Source organism: Leucoraja erinacea, chromosome 18 (assembly GCF_028641065.1).
Source record: "Leucoraja erinacea ecotype New England chromosome 18, Leri_hhj_1, whole genome shotgun sequence".
NCBI classification, from domain to species: Eukaryota; Metazoa; Chordata; class Chondrichthyes; order Rajiformes; family Rajidae; genus Leucoraja; species Leucoraja erinaceus.
The window spans coordinates 3,928,489-3,948,626 of NC_073394.1; the positions used below are offsets into that span (position 1 = coordinate 3,928,489).

General features: G+C 47.3%; 1 protein-coding gene across 1 annotated transcript in view; it reads right to left on the bottom strand.

Moving 5' to 3' along the window:
• LOC129705574 (protein kinase C-binding protein NELL1-like) overlaps window positions 1-20,138 on the bottom strand; it is a 336,887-nt gene that overhangs the window by 258,337 nt on the left and 58,412 nt on the right. The window contains exon 6 of the mRNA XM_055649174.1: window positions 12,908-13,036. Within this exon, the coding sequence (XP_055505149.1) occupies window positions 12,908-13,036 (129 nt within the window). The remainder of the gene's footprint in view (window positions 1-12,907; window positions 13,037-20,138) is intronic.

Below are 20,138 nucleotides of genomic sequence, written 5' to 3' on the forward strand. Positions count from 1 at the left end.
TGTCCCGCGGTCGGGGGCCTCGAGCCTTCCGTCGACGGGACGATCTTGGTTCCCGCAGCCAGCGGTCGAGCCCTCAGCATCGGGGCGATCTAGCTCCCGCATTGGGGGAGGATCTCAGCTCCCCGCGCCGGGCGATCGGACCCCGGGTCAGGGCTGGTCGAACCTCCTGCGTCTTTGGAGCTTCCCAACATCAGTCTCCACCCGAGACACCGAGCTCCGCGATGTTAAAATCCGCAGGTCACCTTTGGAGCGTCGATCCTGGGCATGGGGTTGCAGGCTCCGACGGTAAGTCCACGGCCCCGCGGTGGGGCTCAAAGTCAGTCCCGAGCGAGGCCTCCAGCTCTGTGATGTTAGGCCGCAGACCGACCGGAGATACGACCCGGAAAACAATCGCATCTCCGGCAAGGTAAGAGATTGAAAAAAAGTTTCACCCGACCCCCTCCCCCCACATAAAATAAACCAAAGAACATTTACACAAACTTTTAAAAACACTAAAAATAACAAATCCACCATCTCAGTTGGCCCGCAGCTAAACAACATCTTCTAAGACTCTATTTTCTTGCACTGCCATCTGAACTAGGTAGCTACCCTCCAGAATAATATACTGTAGCCAAGAGTCATGAGTCACGAGAGAGTCAAGAGTGTTTTATTGCCTTAAGTCCCATTCTGAACAATGACATTCTTACTCGCAGCAGCACAACGGAATATGTAAACATAGTACACTGTGAACTATATAATAAACGAGTAAGAAAAGCTCAGTGTGTGTATATATATATACATACTCACAAATACACATATATAAAGATCATATATATATATACTAGACTAAGTGGGACCCGTTGGGTCCCAGCATCACACAGGAGGGCTGGTCACCAACGCAATATTCCACCTCTCCACCAATTCTAATACTACTCGCCAGTGGGGGGGGGGGGGGGGCTATCTGGTGCGCTAGTATGGGTGTTGCGGGCTGAAGGTACTGGTTTCCAGAGGGCTAGTATAGACATTGTGGGCCGTATGGATGCTTGGACAGGCATCCAACTGTTGCAATGAATTTAAAAGCCAAGCCAAGGCAAATAATTGGACTGCAGACACCCGACAACCAAAATTCATTTTGTGAACACAAACTTGTTAAAAAAGGGCTGCAGCCACTTTACAGCCGCATCGAGGGGACTCACCGTGGAGTAGACGTGCGTTCAGTGTTATTCGCAGCTCAGAGAGCCGTGACCCTCTCGCTTCCTTGGTCTGGCAGAGACTGAGTGAGAACGACACTTCCTGGTTTTATAGTCCCTCCCCCTGCCGCCAGCGGGGGCAGCAGAGAGTGGGGAATTTTGTAAAAACGTTAATATCTCTCTCATTTTTCATCGACGGAAAAAATCCTCCGCACTCATACGGCGGAGGGGGGCTCTGAGCGAGGTGGCCAAAAATGACGGCCGTAAGGTGGCGGCGTTCTCTCGGAAATCGCAGCACAGTCGGCCAAAAGCGGTCAAGATCAGAGATTTAGGAATATAGATGTACATAAAGGGTCGAGGCCCTTCTTCAGACTGAAGAAGGGTCTCGACCCAAAACATCACCCATTCCTTTTCTCCAGAGATGCTGCCTGTCCCGCTGAGTAACTCCAGCATTTTGTGGCTGTCTTCGATTTAAACCAGCATCGGTTTCCTACATATATATATATAATACACACATATATATATATATATATATATATATATATATATATATATATATATATATATATATATATATATATACATACATACATACATACATATATAAATACAATACATATAAACATACATATATATATTTATTTCTAATTTCACTGGCTACTATTCTTTATAAATTGAAAATGAGAATGCTGACCTTAAAAAAGACATAATTAAAGTGAAATGATATTGTACACACAAAGAGAATTGTGTTCATTCACCCCATCATTTCACACACTACAACTGCACTGAAAATCGTTGAGTCTTGCGTGACCTAATTACTTCTGGGGGAAAATGCAGCTTTGAATGAAAATGTAATTTTTATTTTTGCTGCCTGGATGGATCGTGTTAACAATGTTGAGAACTCTCTTCACGAAAACATGTGTATTAAAGCCGTGCGTGGTTGTAAACACTAAACGCATTTTATTGTCACAGCTGCGTATCGCGGGCCACTGCTGATCTTTGTTACAGCTGGCACGGATTCACAAGCGCAGAGGTAATAGGAGCAGAATTGGGCCATTCAGCCCATCGTCAACTCCACCATTCTATCATGGCTGATCTATCTTTCTCTCTCAGCCCCATTCACCTGCCTTCTCCCCATAACCTCTGACACCCGTACTAATCTAGAATCTATCTATCTCTGCCTTAGAAAGATCCACTGACTTGGCCTCCACAGCCTTCAATGGCAAAGAATTCCACAGATTCACCACCCTCTGATTAAATAAATTCCTCCTCATCTCTTTTCTAACGGTACACCCGTTTATTCTGAGGCTATGATCCCTAGACTCTCCCACTAGTGGAAACATCTTCTCCACATCCACTCTATCCAGTCCTTTCACTATTCAGTAAGTTATAGACACATAGAAACATAGAAATTAGGTGCAGGAGTAGGCCGTTCGGCCCTTCGAGCCTGCACCGCCATTCAATATGATCATGGCTGATCATCCAACTCAGTATCCCGTACCTGCCTTCTCTCCATACCCTCTGATCCCCTTAGCCACAAGGGCCACATCTAACTCCCTCTTAAATATAGCCAATGAACTGGCCTCGACTACCCTCTGTGGCAGAGAGTTCCAGAGATTCACCACTCTCTGTGTGAAAAAAGTTCTTCTCATCTCGGTTTTAAAGGATTTTCCCCCTCATCCTTAAGCTGTGACCCCTTGTCCTGGACTTCCCCAACATCGGGAGCAATCTTCCTGCATCTAGCCTGTCCAATCCCTTAAGAATTTTGTAAGTTTCTATAAGATCCCCTCTCAATCTCCTAAATTCTAGAGAGTATAAACCAAGTCTATCCAGTCTTTCTTCATAAGACAGTCCTGACATCCCAGGAATCAGTCTGGTGAACCTTCTCTGCACTCGGCAATAATGTCCTTCCTCAGATTTGGGTTATAATGAGCTCCCCCCCTACATCATAATTCTAAACTCCAGCGAGTACAGGCCCAGTGCCGTCAAACGCTCACCGTATGTTTCATTTGTGGTGAAATCTGTTTAGACGACAATAAACGTGCGACCCTCACTGGACCTCTTTGTCGTCACCTCAAAACATTCAATTGCAAAAGTCAAACATGACCTTTCCTTCTCAAATCCGCGCTAACCGCTCTCCATGAGCCTGTGATTCTCTAAATGATTTGACACAATTAACAGGCCCTTTTCCAGTAATGTGCGCGCCACCGCTCAGCCTCTGTGCCCCGCAGCCAGACTTGGAACCCCCACAACCCGACAGCGGGGGTGGGAGGTAAACACTAACTCGCCGACTGGTGCCGTTCTATTGCCATTAGTATTATATGGCTGGTTGAGTGCACAAGACATATAATGTGTAGTTCCCTCCTCCACACTCTCACCATCACCGCGTAAACAAGCAAGAGCGACACGGTTGCGCAGCGGTAGAGTTGCTGCCTCACAGCGCCGGAGAACCGGGTTCGTTCCCAACTACGGGTGCTGCCCGTACGGAGTTTGCACGTTCTCCCCGTGACCTGCGTCGGTTTCCTCCGAAATCTTTGGCTTCCACCCACACTCCAAAGATGTGCAGGTTTGTAGGTTAATTGGTTTGGTAAAAATATATATATTTTTTTTAATTGTCCCCAGTATGTGTAGGGTAGTGTTGATGTGCGGGGATCGCTGGTCGGCGTGGACTCGGTGCGGTGAAGGGCCTGTTTCCGTGCAGTGTCTCTAAACCAAACTAAATTAGTTTAGCTTAGAGATACAGCATGAAAACAGGCCCTTCGACCCGCCGAGCCTGCACTGACCACTGATCCCTGTACACGAGCACTATCTTACACACACTAGGGACAATTTATAATTTTACCAAAGCCAATTAACCTGCAATACTGCACGTCTTTGGAGTGTGGGAAGCAATCAGAGATCCCAGAGGGAACTCATGCAGGCGATGGGAAGAATATACAAACTCCGTACAGACTGCATCTGTAGTCAGCTGGAGGATAAAGGGAATAGTTGAATGCAAGATAATGTCTGATTAAAGATAGTCCGGCAGCATAATCAAGGACGAGTCGCATCCCGGCCACTCCCTCCTCTCCCCTCTCCCATCGGGCAAAAGTTATAGAAGTGTAAAAACGCACACCTCCGGATTCAGGGACAGTTTCTTCCCAGCTGTTATCGGGCAACTGAACCATCCTGAACCATCCTATCACAACTAGAGAGCGGTCCTGAACTATTATCTACCACATTGGAGCCCCTTGCACTATCTTTGGTGTGGGCCTTTGCTGATGATGCCTGCCTTTTAGGGTACAGTTTAGAGAGACAGCGTGGAAACTGGCACTTCGGCCCAACCTGCGCGTGCCGACCAGCGATCACCCCGTGCACTAGTTCTATCAAAACGCACACCAGGGGCAATTTACCCAAGCCGATAAATCGACAATCCCGCACGTCTTTGGAGTGCGGGAGGAAAACGGAGCACCCGGAGAAAACCCACGCAGGTCACGGGGAGAACGTACAAACTCCGTACAGACAAGCACCCGTGGTCGGGATCGAACCGGGGTTCTCTGGCGCTGTGAGGCAGCAGCTCTACCACTACAGGGCTAGTTTCTGTGCTGTGTCTCTCGATGCCTCGCTGACCCTGGCTGTCATTGAAAGTGTGAGCTGGGAGCAGTCCGTGTTCCCAAAACGTGACAGCAATGAATGTCCAGACTTAAATAACACGGCTAAGGACCTTGGAGTTAAACAATGGTATTGTTTGACACTAATTGAGTATTCACACCACCACGTGGAATAGTTCCACCCCGTTAGTTTCCATAGAAAAGGTCAAGCCATCCACTCTTTCAAATCTTTCTTACACTAAATGTTTTGCCCTTTATATGTGCACTGTGGCTGCTCTATGTAATCGAGTCATAGAAACACAGAAACATAGAAAATAGGTGCAGGAGGCCATTCGGCCCTTCGAGCCAGCACCTCCATACATTGTGATCATGGCTGATCGTCCCCAATCAATAACCCGTGCCTGCCTTCTCCCCATATCCCTTGATTCCACTAGCCCCTAGAGCTCTATCTAACTCTCTCTTTAAATCCATCCAGTGATTTGGCCTCCACTGCCCTCAATCATAGTCCCACAATGTGGAAACAGGCCCTTCGGCCCAACTTTCCCATGCTGGCCAACATGCCCCAACCACACTAGTCCCACCTGCCTGCGTTTGGTCCATATCCCTCCAAACCTGTCCTATCCATGAACCCGTCTAACTGTTAATTAAACAGTTAGTTAATTAATTAATTAGTTAAACATAATTAAGTCGTCTTTGATTAGACCTGGCTCCAAGTTGACACACGAACACAGGAGGTTAGATTTTGAATTGTTATTTCCCCATAATAAGTCATACATATTGAGCAGACTCATTTATTACAAGCTGACAAATAGAGATGAGTATTAAGTCGAGGCCATGTTAATAAATGAAAAAGAAATCATGAGAACACAATATTCCTAACTCAGTATGTCATCTCATTTAATGTCTACTTGTGGACAGAACTATATCCCACAGTGACATAGACACAAAGTGCTGGAGTAACTCAGCGGGTCAGGCAGCATCTCTGGAGAAAAAGGATGGGCGATGTTTCAGGTTGGGACCCTTCTTCAGAATCCAGTCATTGGAAGAGTTCCGACCTTAGACGTCACCTCTCCATGTTCTCCAGAGATGCTGCCCGCTGAGTTTCTCCAGCACTTTGTTTAATTAAGAGATACAGCACGGGAACAGGCCAGCGACCAGTGATCCCAGCACACTAGCACTATCCTACACACACTGACTAGGGACAATGTTTACATTTACACCAAGCCAAATTAACCTATAACCCTGTACGTCTTTGGTGGAAACCGAAGATCTCGGAGAAAAGGGGGGGGGAACGTGCAAACTCCGTACAGACAGCGCCCGTAGTCGGGATCGAACCCGGGTCTCTGGCGCTGTGAGGCTGCAACCCTACCGCTGCGCCACCGTGCCGCCCTGTATCTCTCCATGGAATAAACCGGCAGCTGCAGTTCCTTGTTTGCTCATTATTTCACTCTGTCATTTGCCACCATTTCACTGCACGTTCAGCTGCCAAAAGCTAGAAATTCCTCATGTTTTTTTGATCACCATCTTTTAAAACATAACATCCGTTGGTGGAAGATCTCCCGGGTGGGAGACACAGAGCGGAAACAGGCCCTTCAGCCCACCAATGTGTTCATTGGTTCAGTTCAGTAGTAGTTCAGGACCGCTCTCTAGATTCAGATTCAATTTTAATTGTCATTGTCAGTGTACAATGTTCTCTAGTTGTGATAGGATGGTTCAGGATGGTTCAGCTGCCCGATAACAGCTGGGAAGAAACTGTCCCTGAATCCGGAGGTGTGCGTTTTTACACTTCTATAACTTTTGCCCGATGGGAGAGGGGAGAAGAGGGAGTGGCCGGGGTGCGACTCGTCCTTGATTATGCTGCCCGACTATCTTTAATCAGACATTATCTTGCATTCAACTATTCTCTTTATCCTCCAACTGACTACAGATGCAGTCTGTACGGAGTTTGTACATTCTTCCCATCGCCTGTATGAGTTCACTCTGGGATCTCTGGTTGCTTCCCACACTCCAAAGACGTGCAGTATTGCAGGTTAATTGGCTTTGTAAATTTATAGAAATTGTCCCTAGTGTGTTTTTTTGCTCGTGTACAGGGATCAGTGGACCATCGGGCTTAAAACGTTTTCATCCTGTATCTCTAAGCTAAAAATTTCTCCGGGTTAGAGACACTGCACGGAAACGGGCCCTTCAGCCCACCATGGCCGTGCCAACCAGCGATCCCCGCACGCTAACACTATCCTACACACACCAGGGACAATTTGCAATGTTACCAATTAACCGACAAACCTGCACGTCCTTGGAATGTAGGAGGAAACTGGAGCAACCAGAGAAACATAGAAACATAGAAATTAGGTGCAGGAAAAGGCCATTCGGCCCTTCGAGCCTGCACCGCCATTCAATATGATCATGGCTGATCATCCAACTCAGTATCTTGTACCTGCCTTCTCTCCATACCCCCTGATCCCTTTAGCCACAAGGGCCACATCTAACTCCCTCTTAAATATAGCCAATGAACTGTGGCCTCAACTACCTTCTGTGGCAGAGAGTTCCAGAGATTCACCACTCTCTGTGTGAAAAATTTTTTTTCTCATCTCGGTCCTAAAAGAATTCCCCCTTATCCTTAAACTGCGACCCCTTGTTCTGGACTTCCCCTACATCGGGAACAATCTTCCTGCATCTAGCCTGTCCAACCCATTTAAGAATTTTGTAAGTTTCTATAAGATCCCCCCTCAATCTTCTAAATTCTAGCGAGTACAAGCCGAGTCTTTCTTCATATGAAAGTCCTGGGATCCCAGAAATCCCACGCAGGTCACGGGGACAACGTATGCGCAGACAGCACCCGTAGTCAGGATGGAACCCGGGTCTCTGGCGGCCTCTACCCGCTGCGCCACCGTGCCGCCCCCTGAAGGGCAGGTTTCAATTCTGAGCACCATACTTGCCATGAATCTGTGGAATCCTTTACCACAGAAGGATGTGGAGACCATCAATGGATATTTTTTAAGGCAAAGATAGATAGATTTTTGATTTATACGGATGTCACGGGTTATGGGGAGAAGGGCTGGAGAATGGGGGTTAGGAGGGAGAGATTGATGGGCCATGATTGAATGGCGGAGTAGACTCGATGGGCTGAATGGCCTAATTCTGCTCCTATCACTTATGACCTTGTGACCTTGTATTACTTTGGCAAATAGCAACTCAGTTCAGATGGCAGTGTAAGGATATATTCACAGAGTTTTAGAAGATGTCGTTTAGCTGGGGGCTAATGGAGATGGTGAATATGCGCTGTATGTCTAATCCATCTTCTACCCTTTAACTAGAGAGACCATGATAGATGCAAGGGCCAGCTGTAATGGACTTGCAGAGCTGTCAGCTGCATAGTGCTATTAGTCAAATAACTGGGTCATTTCTGCTCAATACACTTAACGATGGTTTGAAATAAACATGCTGTGATCTCTGAGGTCAGAAGAAGGGTTTCGACCCGAAGCGTTGCCTATTTCCTTCGCTCCAAAGATGCTGCCTCACCCGCTGAGTTTCTCCAGCATTTTTGTCTACCTGCTGTGCTCTCAATGGTGGTTCATGAGAAGGAGATTCAGAACAAATTGATGACTTTAGACTTTAGAGTTACAGGACATTCGATCCACCGAGCCCGTGCTGACCAGCGATCACCCCTTCCACTAGCACTATCCTACACACACACACACACACACACACACACGAGGGACAATTTACATTCTCCAGCCTTTCTCCACAAGCCTTCTCTGGCACAGGATCCACAGAGACCTGTACTAACCATATCCTCCCACTATAACCGAATTACAGGGGGGTCCAGAACCGGGGGGGCCCATCTCGACCCTTCTAGAATCCGATGCCGAAAACACTTTTTCATCAGTTTCCCTAGCGGCCCATCGCAGCGGCCCTGTCCGTCTGTCAGACCATAAGTTTTTATTTTTTTGATGGGGTGTGTGTGTTGTCCCGTCCAGGGGGGTGGGGGAAATAAAACATTTTCCCCTGCACGAACCCGACCTTTCCCTCCTCCGCCTGCACGTGGAAGCTCATTCCACACAGCCACCACTACTCTGAGTCAAAGAAGTTCTCCCCCTCATGTTACCCCTAAACTTCTGTCCCTTAATTCTCAAGTCATGGTCCCCTGCTGTTTGACTGCTCTTCGGGGCTACCACAGTGGGAAAGCTTCCCGCCCGAGTACGGGGTCGAGGATGACTCGGGTCTCATCGCCCGGCGTGGCTTCATCATTTTAAAGACCGCCCTATCCACCCCAAGACCTTAGCGCGGCCTTGCATCGCTCCAAAGAATAAAGCCTTAACTTGTTCAACCTTTCCACAGATTCACCACCCGCTGACTACAAGAAATTCCTCCTCATCTCCTTCCCGATGGAGATGCGCTGTGATGGATGTCTGTGTAAATTGTGTTGTGTCTTGGGTCTTTTTTTCCTTGTATGTATGACTGCAGAAACAACATTTCACTTGAGCCTCTATGAGGTTCAAGTGACAAATAAATTGTATTGTATTGTATTGTATTGTATTCACACAGAGAGTGGTGAGTCTTTTCAGTGAACAGTGGCCTTAGCAGCACTTCTGGCCGGACCAGCAATTCCCACACCCCGATGACGAAAAAAACCCATGAATTAATCCCCACAGATGATGAGAAGCTAAGGGGCTGTCCCACTTGGACGATCTAATCCACGAGTTTAGAAGACCCTAGACTAGTTGAAAAAAAATGTCAAGGTCACGTTGACTCGCCGAAGTAAAAGACCTCCTACGACCCCCCACGAATATGTCTACGACCTCCCCACGACCCCCCTCGACCTCAGTCTTCCACACCTAATACCAACCACGACTAGCTACGAGTGGGAACTGATCACATGATAAAATGGTCATGATTGCTTTCACTTTCTCAGGCCAGTTACCGACCTACGACCTACCATCACGACCCACTACGACCTACCTACGAGTAAAAAGTATCCATTTTTTCCATGCCGACTTTTTTTTTCCCTCGTGGGCATTTTTTTATCGGGCTGGAGAAAACGCCGCGACCTACGAGTACGCGGAGACCACTCATGAGCATGAGGAAGAGTGACGAAGACCTCCTATGACCTTGTGGCAACCATGCTGCGAGTATGAGTCAAGGGCAAACTCAGCAGAGGTCGCCAATTAGGTCGTGAAAGTGGGACATAGGGCTTTACTTCAGAAAACAGCAGACTGATTGACTGCATCATTTAAATACCCAATTACCCAAATTGGTTTCACATCACAAGGGCTGAGAAGCTACAATTGACGTACAAATTCATATATTTTCTTTGTAGTAAATCTCACGCAGGAAACTTGTTTTATTTTTTAATTGGACACACAGTGCTTCACAGAACTGGGCTCAGTGAACAAGGCTGAGTGGAGACCTCCCGGTGAATAATGCCATGAGCTTTGCACTTACATTAACACGCTGGTGAAATGGAGTCAAGGTTCAAGCGACAACAATGCACGCGCTCATTCCAGGCTAATTAAATTAGCAAACTCCGTTCCAATTCTCAAAAATTCTAACCGTCGACATTGTTGGAATAAATGTATTTAATGTTGCAAACTGGAGTATGTTTTCTGGTGAACATCTTCACCTGAATCTCTCCGAGCTAATCGCAGTTTATTTTAACACAGGTATTAACACTTATTTCACCATTGCCATCGGGAAGAAAGTACAGGAGTCTGGAAACTGTAACGTCCAGGTTCAGGAACAGCTTCTTCCCCACTGCCATCAGTCTATTCACACAGAGAGTGGTGAATCTCTGGAACTCTCTGCCGCAGAGGGTAGTTGAGGCCACAGTTCATTGGCTATATTTAAGAGGGAGTTAGATGTGGCCCTTGTGGCTAAAGGGATCAGGGGGTATGGAGAGAAGGCAGGTACAGGATACTGAGTTGGATGATCAGCCATGATCATATTGAATGGCGGTGCAGGCTCGAAGGGCCGAATGGCCTCTACTCCTGCACCTAATTTCTATGTTTCTATGTTTCTATGTTTCTATTAAGCACTGCAACCGCCAAATAAGCTCTGAACTATACGTACATAGACTTGGGGGCATTGCTTTTTGTACTATTAGATAATAGGTGCAGGAGTAGGCCATTCAGCCCTTTGAGCCAGCACCGCCATTCAATGCAATCATTGAATGAGCCAGCACCGCCATTCAATGCGATCATGGCTGATCATCTAAAATCAGTACCCCATTCCGGCTTTCTCCCCCATATCCCTTGATTCCTTTAGCCCAAAGAGCAAAATCTAACTCTCTCTTGAAAACATCCAGTGAATCGGCCTCCACTCCATCCTGTGGCAGAGAATTCCACAAATCTGCATTTAATTCCAGCATCCGCAGTTTTATTTAGAGATACAGTGCGGAAACAGGCCCTTCAGCCCACCGAGTCCACGCCGACCAGCGATCCCCTACACACTAACACTGTCCTACACACACTGGGGACAATTTACACTTACACCAAGCCAATTAACTTACAATCTTTGGAGTGTGGGAGGAAACTGAAGATCTATGAGAAATTCCACGCTGGTCACAGAGAGAAGGTGCCAACTCCGTACAGACATCTCCCGTAGTCGGGATCGAACCCGGGTCTTAAGGCAGCAGCTCTACCGCTGTGCCAGCGGGCCTGGGGGTTTGTTTGGGGTGCAGGAAATCCGAGTCCTTGGAGAAATACATATCGCAGAAGCTGGACATGCAAAAACAAGGGCAGGAAATTGCTCGGTGTGAGTGAGAAACATCACCATGAGTCCCCTGTCCTGAAACACTTCGCTGCATGTAATGTTAAACCTGTCGTATTGTAGTGTCGGTGAATTGTATTCTGTAAAATTCATTCTGCCGATCGTCACGGCAACAGGGACAAGTAATTAAAGTATTCACACTGTATTATAAAGATGCGATAACACTGTCACGTCCCCTGCTGTTCCCAGCCACCACACACACTATATAATAATGTTTAGTTTAGTTTAGAGATACAGCGCGGAGACAGGCCCTTCGGCCCACCGTGTCCGCGCCGACCAGCGATCCCCGCACACTAACATCATCCGACACACACAACGGACAATTTTTACATTTACCACCAAGCCAATTAACCTACAAACCTGTTCGTCTTTGGAGTGTGGGAGGAAACCGAAGATCTCGGAGAAAACCCACGTGGGTCACGGTTAGAACGTGCAAACTCCGTACAGACAGCGCCCGTAGTCAGGATCGAACCTGGGTCTCCGGCGCTGCATTCACGGTAAGGCAGCAAACTCTACCGCTGCGCCACCGCTCAAGCTTCCCCAGCAAGACTAAAGTCACAAGTTATAGCGGCAGAATTAGACCATTCGGCCCATCGAGTCTTGGGCTCCACAACCCTCTGTGGCAATGTGCTCCACAGATTCACCACCCTCTGACTAAAAAAGTTCCTCCTCACCTCCTTTCTAAAAGAGCGCCCTTTAATTCCGAGGCTGTGACCTCTGGTCCTGGACTCTCCCACCAGTGGAAACATCCTCTCCACATCCACTCTATCTGTGCCTTTCATTATTCTGTAAGTTTCAATGAGGTCCCCGCACAACCTACTAAACTCCAGCGAGTCCAGGCCCAGTGATGTCAAGCGCTCAACATATGCTATGGCAGCCTCTCGTACAACCAAGTTTCACAACACAAACAGCTGAAGAACCCCCGAGCAATCTGAAAACGCTCTGTTTGTTTATTTTTAACCAAAAATAACTTTAATCAATTATTTCCAAAACTAATATGTACAATACAAAACAATGCAAACAACCCCACCAGCATAATACAAAGTAAAACAAATGTTCTGAAATACTGAATGGAGTATTACACAATTATATCACCATCCATACAGAGGGAATACATCTCATCCCCCCCGCGGTGCCCAGCGGTCCCGGAAATCCTCCAGGGTGCCCGTGGACTGCGCGCAGTCCCGCTCTAAAACCACCCGGGCGTGGACCTAACCCCAGAAAAGGGGTGGACAGGCGGGCAGGCGGGCAGCCGGCTCGGGCAGAGCCCTTTTCCACCCAGCGCCATGGCTCTGAATCGCTCGGCTGTCCTTCCCACAATCACAGGCCAGAGAACAGTCCAAAGTCAAAATGACCAAAGAGAAAATGAAACCATCTCCTTACCTTCGCAGTTGGCCGAGTCGCCCTGTGTGGCGACGTAGCCTTTCTTGCACATGCACACGGCTCTGCTGTTCACGTTCCAGCACTCAGAGTTCTCACCACACTGATGTCCTTCTGCACAGAAATCGTGGCCTGCAACAAATAAGCCCTGGGTGAGGCCACATGAGGAGAGGCAAAACACCGCGTCCATTTACACCAATGAACAAGGTATGGTGAAAAGCTAAGGTAGACAAAAATGCTGGAGAAACTCAGCGGGTGCAGCGGCATCTATGGAGCGAAGGAAATAGGCGACGTTTCGGGCCAAAACCCTTCTTCAGAAAAGCTTTTGTTTGTGTGCGATCCAGTTAAATCAGATCATACTATACATGATTACAAGCAAGCTGGACACAAGTAGAACATGTAGAGCAAAGAGCAAAATACCAGTGTGCAGAATATAATTATATATATATTTGTGCAGTGGGACAGGCCCTTAAGGGGGATCAGTAGGGTATCGAAAGATATTAAAAAAGAGCGTGGATAACTGAGGGTTGGCATGATCAGACCCCATGATCATATTGAATGACGGTGCTGGGCTCCGAAGGGCTGAATGGCAGTTTTTATGGCAGCTGACACCTACTTGGTTGGTAAGGTTTGTCATGTTTCTATGGGAAAGAGCAGGATACCAGTGTTGAGAGAAAAGATAGCCATTATAATGACTTGATGGGCCGTGCTGAGTGGGATGCAGGCAGCTTGATCACCCCAACACGAGGCAAACTCCGCTGGCCATATTAACCAAGATTATCCCGTCAAAGGAAGGCTTAAAAAAGGAGAAAGGAAGAGATTAATAGAAACATAGAAATTAGGTGCAGGAGTAGAGGCCATTCGCCCTTGTAGCCAACGCCATTCAATATGATTCTGGCTGATCATATCGGAGCAGTTTTTATCCTGTAGAGCCTTGACAGCTACCCCTGATCCCTTTTGCCACAAGGGACACATCTAACTCCCTCTTAGATATAGCATGGAGCCTCAAATGGGTGGCAGAGAGGGAAAGATAGATCACCACTCTCTGATTGTGACTTGATGTTCCTCATCTCGGTTTTCCCCCCCCCCCCCCCCTTATCCCCCCCCTGTAACCCCACGATCCTGGAGCGGGATATTACCACGGGAACGGGAACCTGCATCGTCCCGTCCAATAAGAAGGCTCGAGTTTCTATAACCGCCTCTCAAAGGGAAGAGATTGAAGAGTAGAAACCAAGTCTATCCAGTCTTTCTTCATAAGACAGATGGATCCCAGGAATCAGTCTGGTTCCTGGAGGTTAAAGGGGAGAAACAAAGAAGGGATGAGATGGAACTTTTTTTTTCGCCTTCCACCACAGTGAGGAATGTGGAGGAGTCACTGTGGTGGATGTTCATGTTAAAATGTGTTTTGTGTGTCCTGGCAAATCAAACTCCTCGTATGTTGCAAACTGTAAGTTCGAACATTGAGACCACATCCGAGATTATGGGCGGACTGTTCAATAGTTTGATAACAGCTTGGAAGAAACTGTTCCATTATTTCAGGCTCCTTCCCAATGGGAAAGGTGGAAGGGGGAATAGCCCCTTGATTTCGCAAGGCCATGTGAAGTGTAGATGGAGTTGATGGTGGGCAGCCTGGTCTGTGTGCTCCGAATCAAGGAAGGCTTTATGTACAACAGTAACAAGGGCATTACAATAATCACCTCTAACATGGGCAGGGCCTATACAGTGAATGGTGTGCCTCTGTTGAATTCTCCGTGGATTGTCACCTTGTCGTGGTGGAGAAGCTTGTGTGGTCCTGAGATCCTGAGAGCGATGCCGTCTGGAGCTGTGCTCCTGGTAGGGCCACCCATGGCGGTAAGGTCGAGGGGAGGTCTCTGACAAAGAGCCATCCAACCAAGACCTCAACGGTGGAACAGGCGGAGGACGATGGCTGACCTTAGTGGAGCGTCACATCGGCTGGGAAGGCGGATGAAGGCTGCAGCAGAAAAGGGTCTCCGTGCCACTGGGTCCTGACCCAAATCTGTCAAGGACTGTCTGTGCACCAGTCTCCCCACATGAAACAAAGTCACGCACAGGCGTCCTCCATGAGAGGATAGTCATACTCGTTTCGAGTGACCGCTGATGTAGCGTTGTAGAGTAGTGGGATCTAGGAGTACAGCTGCATGGTTCCTTGAAGGTTGAGTCGCTTGGTGATCAAAGGTGGTCAAAAAGGCTTTTGGCACATTGGCCGGCAGGTCAAGCAGCATCTGCGGAGCGAGTGGGCAGGCACTGTTTTTTTGCACACATTGGTGAAAGGGAGATGGGTGCATGGAACAAGCTGCCAGAGGATAGATGCACAGAGTCTCTTGCCCAGAGTAGGTGAATTGAGGATTAGAGGAGGTAGACAAAAATGCTGGAGAAACTCTGCGGGTGAGGCAGCATCTATGGAGCGAAGGAAATAGGCAACGTTTCGGGTCGAAACCCTTCTTCAGACTTTCTCCTTCCCCACCCTCACATCAGTCTAAAGAAGGGTTTTGACCCGAAACATCGCCTATTTCCTTCGCTCCATAGATGCTGCCTCATCCGCTGAGTTTCTCCAGCATTTTTGTCCACCTTCGATTTTCCAGCATCTGCAGTTCCTTCTTATAAGGAGGATTAGAGGACATGGGTGTAAGATGAAGGGGAAAAGATTTAAGAGGAATCTGAGGGGCAGCTTTTTCACACAAAGGGTGGCGGGTGTATGGAACGAGCTGCCGGAGGAGGTAGTTGAGGCTGGGACTATCCCAACATTTAAGAAACAGTTAGACAGGTACGGATAGGACAGGCTTGGAGGGATGTGGACCAAGCGCAGGCAGGTGAGACTAGTGTAGATGGGACATGTTGGCCGGTGTGGGCACGTTGGGCCAAAGGGCCTGTTTCCATGCTGTATCACTCTTTGACTCTATATGTATGTGGTTAACAACGTATTTATCAAAGAGCTGGTATTTGCAACTGACTACTTCAACAAACAGGTTTGTCTACTTAAATCAAGATTCAGGATAACATAACGATAATGAGAATTGGAGAATCAGATGCAGCAAACAGCACATCCTGTTCTGAAAATTGCAATTTTACAGTCGGCAGTTCAAGTAATTGAGGAGCGGAGCGTTCAGTAATTCAATGCTCATTTTTAGAAAATTAAATCGCATTTCGAATCCTGTCAATGGATTTCACAAAAACTCTTAAAGTTATATTCTTTCACCCACAGAGTCATCGAGTGGTACAGCACGGGAACAGGCCCTTCGGCCCATCTTGCCCACACCGGCCAACATGACCCAGCTACACTCATTTCTCCTGATTGACATGTTGTGTATCTGGGCACCTCAATGAAACCATGACTCGCGATTTCTTCGCTGAAGTTGTCTGGATATCCTACGTTGCAAGTTACAAGTTACGTTACGCACGCGGAAACAGGCCCTTCGGCCCACCGAGCCCGTGCTGACCAGCGATCCCCGCACACTAACACTATCCTACACGCACTGGGGACAATTTACACATACACCGAGCCAACTAAGATACAAACCTGCACGTCTTGGGTGGGCGGGAGGATATCGGAGCTCCCGGAGAAAACCCACGCAGATCACGGGGAGAACGTGCAAACTCCGTACAGACAGCACCCGAGGTCAGGATCGAACCCGGGTCTCTGGCGCTGTGAGGCAGCAACTCTGCCGCTGTGCCACCGTGCCTGACGCGTGTGCGTGTGCGTAATACTGAACGTTTTTACATATATCACAGTGAACGCTTTTCTTTTTGTAAAACAGCACCTGCAGTGCCTTTTATCTCATCGACTTATATAAATGACAAGCACAACAAAACATCTTCATCTTAAACCTTCCAACGCATTTGATTTAACCCTCTTCCTGCTAATTGCTTTTATACACGCAGCCAGATGCTTAATTTAGTACTTCTCTGCAAAATGAAATCTCTGGAGAAATTAAACCCTATATTTTGTAAAAAAACTCTCATTCCTGACAATCCCCGATGAGACTAATTATTCCCAGTGGCACCTGATGGTGTGTGTTGTCAACATAGAGAACGGAATCCTTTTGATTAGTAATTGTTATTACTAATGCGGAAACTACAGGAATCTAATTCCCAATGGACAAGTATTTTCCTGCTGCTAATGTACTAAAGGCAGTGGAATAATCTTTCTTCAATCCAATGAGAGACAGTGACGGGAGCAATAACAGGAGAGAGATTAACACGTTTGCATTGATTTCATAATGGTGGCTGAGTTTCATAAGGTCATAAGTGATAGGAACGGAATTAGGCCATTCGGCCCACCATTTCTATAGACAATAGATGCACACAATACAGGTGTGGTCTCACCAGGGCCCTGTACAACTGCAGAAGGACCTCTTTGCTCCTATACTCAACTCCTCTTGTTATAAAGGCCAACATTGCATCTGCTTTCTTCAATGCCTGCTGTACCTGCATGCTTACTTTCAGTGACTGATGAACAAGGACACTCGGATCCAGTTGTACTTCCCCCTTTCCCAACTTGACACAATTTAGATAATAATCTGCCTTCCTGTTTTTGCTATCAAAGTGGATAACCTCACATTTATCCACATTAAACTGCATCTGCCATGCAACTGCCCACTCCCCCAACCTGTCCAAGTCACCCTGCATTCTCATAGCATCCTCCTCACAGTTCACACTGCCACCCAGCTTTGTGTCATCTGCAAATTTGCTAATGTTACTTTGAATCCCTTCATCCAAATCATTGATGTATATTGCAAATAGCTGCGGTCCCAGCACCGAGCCTTGCGGTACCACACTAGTCACTGCCGGCCATTCTGAAAGGGACCCGTTAATCCCTACTCTTTGTTTCCTGTCTGCCAACCAATTTTCTATCCATGTCAGCACTCTACCCCCAATACCATGTGCCCTAATAATCTACTCCGCCATTCAATCATGGCTGATCTACCTCTCCCTCCTGACTCCATCACTCCTGCCTTCTACCCATAACCTCTGACACCCGTACTAAACAAGAATTAAGTTTGTTCATATTACAAACTCGTTTCGTCCGCTCTGAAGTCAGGAAGACACCACCTAAATCAAACAACATAGCTGAACATATATAGTTGATTATCAATTCAGTGGCGCAGCGGTAGAGTTGCTGCCTCATGGCGCCAGAGACCCGGGTTAGATCCGGACTCCGCGTGCTGTCTGTACGGAGTTTGTATGTTCCCCCTGTGACCTGCGTGGGATTTCTCCAGGAGCTTCGGTTTCCTCCCACACTCCAAAGGCGTACAGGTTCGTAGGTGAATTGGCTTTGGTAAAATTGTAAATTGTCCCCAGTGTGTGTGTAGGATAGTGTTAGCGTGCGGGGAACGCTGATCGTCGTGGTCTAAGCATTGTATCTCTAATCAAAATAAAAGATATATGGACTGTGGATTGACACCACTGGCCTTCCTTCCGTGCCAACCACACCATGTCCTGTCTCTTGTACTTATGGTATCACAGTCGGGGCAACAGCTCGAGGCATAGAGTAATACAGCGTGGAAACAGCGCCCCGCCGGGGGCTTTGACCTCGACTTCCGTCGGCCCAGAACTTTGCCTTCCATCACCGAGCCACAACTTTTATGTCCCAGTATTGTACATTAGTACTTATGGTATCCACCTGCTCGAGGCATAGAGTAATTAGCCCCCACTTATCCCTCCCATGTCCCAGCTACACCTGTCGTTTAGCCATATCCCTCCAAACCTGTATCCATGCACCTGTCTAATTGTTTCTGAAACGTTGGGATAGTCCCAGCCTCGACTACCTCCCCTGGCAGCTCCATCCCCCCACCACCCTCTGTGTAAAACAAAAACATGGCCTGCCCACTCGCTCCACAGTTGCTGCCTGACCCGTCGAGTTCCTCCAGCACTTTGTGTTTTTCTTACAAATCCAAGCATCTGCAGTCTCTTGTGCCTCCATGTCTAGCATGATATTCCATTAGAATAAATGGATTTTGGGCCATATTAAAATTGCAACCTTCCCGCTGTATATATTCCAGGCAGCACAGGAAGGGGATTTTTGTTAATGTGAAAATATAAATGGCAATCAGCATCAAAGTGCTGACACACTCTGAGAATGGAGGAAATTAGCATTTTATTCAAGTAAAGAAATTAGTTAATGTAACAAGCACAGGAACAGCATTGCCAGGACATTATTCTTTGAATATCATTTCAATGCTACAATTGAATATAGAACTACTATAATTCTGAGCATTTATTACTACAATGGTGCCACCTACTAAATGGAAACGAGAGACTTGGGAATAGAGTCACTTAATTTCCTTACAGAAGTTGATCAAATTGTTTAAAAAAAATTGCAGACAAATGCAGAGGAGAAAAGAAAAAGCAGGAAATATTATTAATTTAAATCTCCGTCCCCTTGCAACTGAAGACTATTTGTTTCCGAGCCAGTTCTATGGGTTTTGACAAGTTTGATGTAGGAAGTTTGTGTGGGTCTTGCAGGTTCTGAGAGAGACAGGGGGTGGGGGGGTGAGGAGTGTTTTGTAACATTCTTGCTGATGACAAAGTAAAGGGCCTGTCCCACTGTACGGGGTAATTCAAGAGTTCCCCTGAGTTTTCCCCTGATTCGAACTCAGAGACTGTCCGTAGGGGCCTCGTGGATGTCCCGTAGCGGCTCGTACGAGTAACGGTAAGTACTCGGGAAATCCGGTAAACTCGTGACCTTTTTTCGACGCTGCGAAAAATGTCCACGAGTTAAAAAATACTTGTGATGAAAATAATTGTTACTTTTTACTCGTACGAGCCGCTACGAGACATCCACGAACTCCTACGGACCCGCTACGGACATTCTCCGAGTTCGAATTAGGGGAAAACTCGGAAGAACTCTTGAATTACCTCGTCCAGTGGGACAGGCCCTTTAGTCTTTAGAAATTTAGGCTTCAGAGATACTGCGCGGAAACAGTCCCTTCGGCCAACTGAGTCCACTCCGCCCAGTGATCACCCCGTATATGAGTACAATCCGACGCCATTCTACACACTAAGGGGAATTTAGAATTTTACCCAAGCCAATTAACCTGTAAACCTGTACGTCTTTGGAGTGTGGGAGGAAACGGAAGCACCTGGAGAAAACCCACGCGGTTACTGGGCGAGCGTACAAACTCTGTACAGACAGCACCCATCGACAGGATCGAACCCGGTTCCAGTTTCCTCCTCATTCCAAAGATACGCAGGCCCGTAGGTCAGTTGGTTTCTG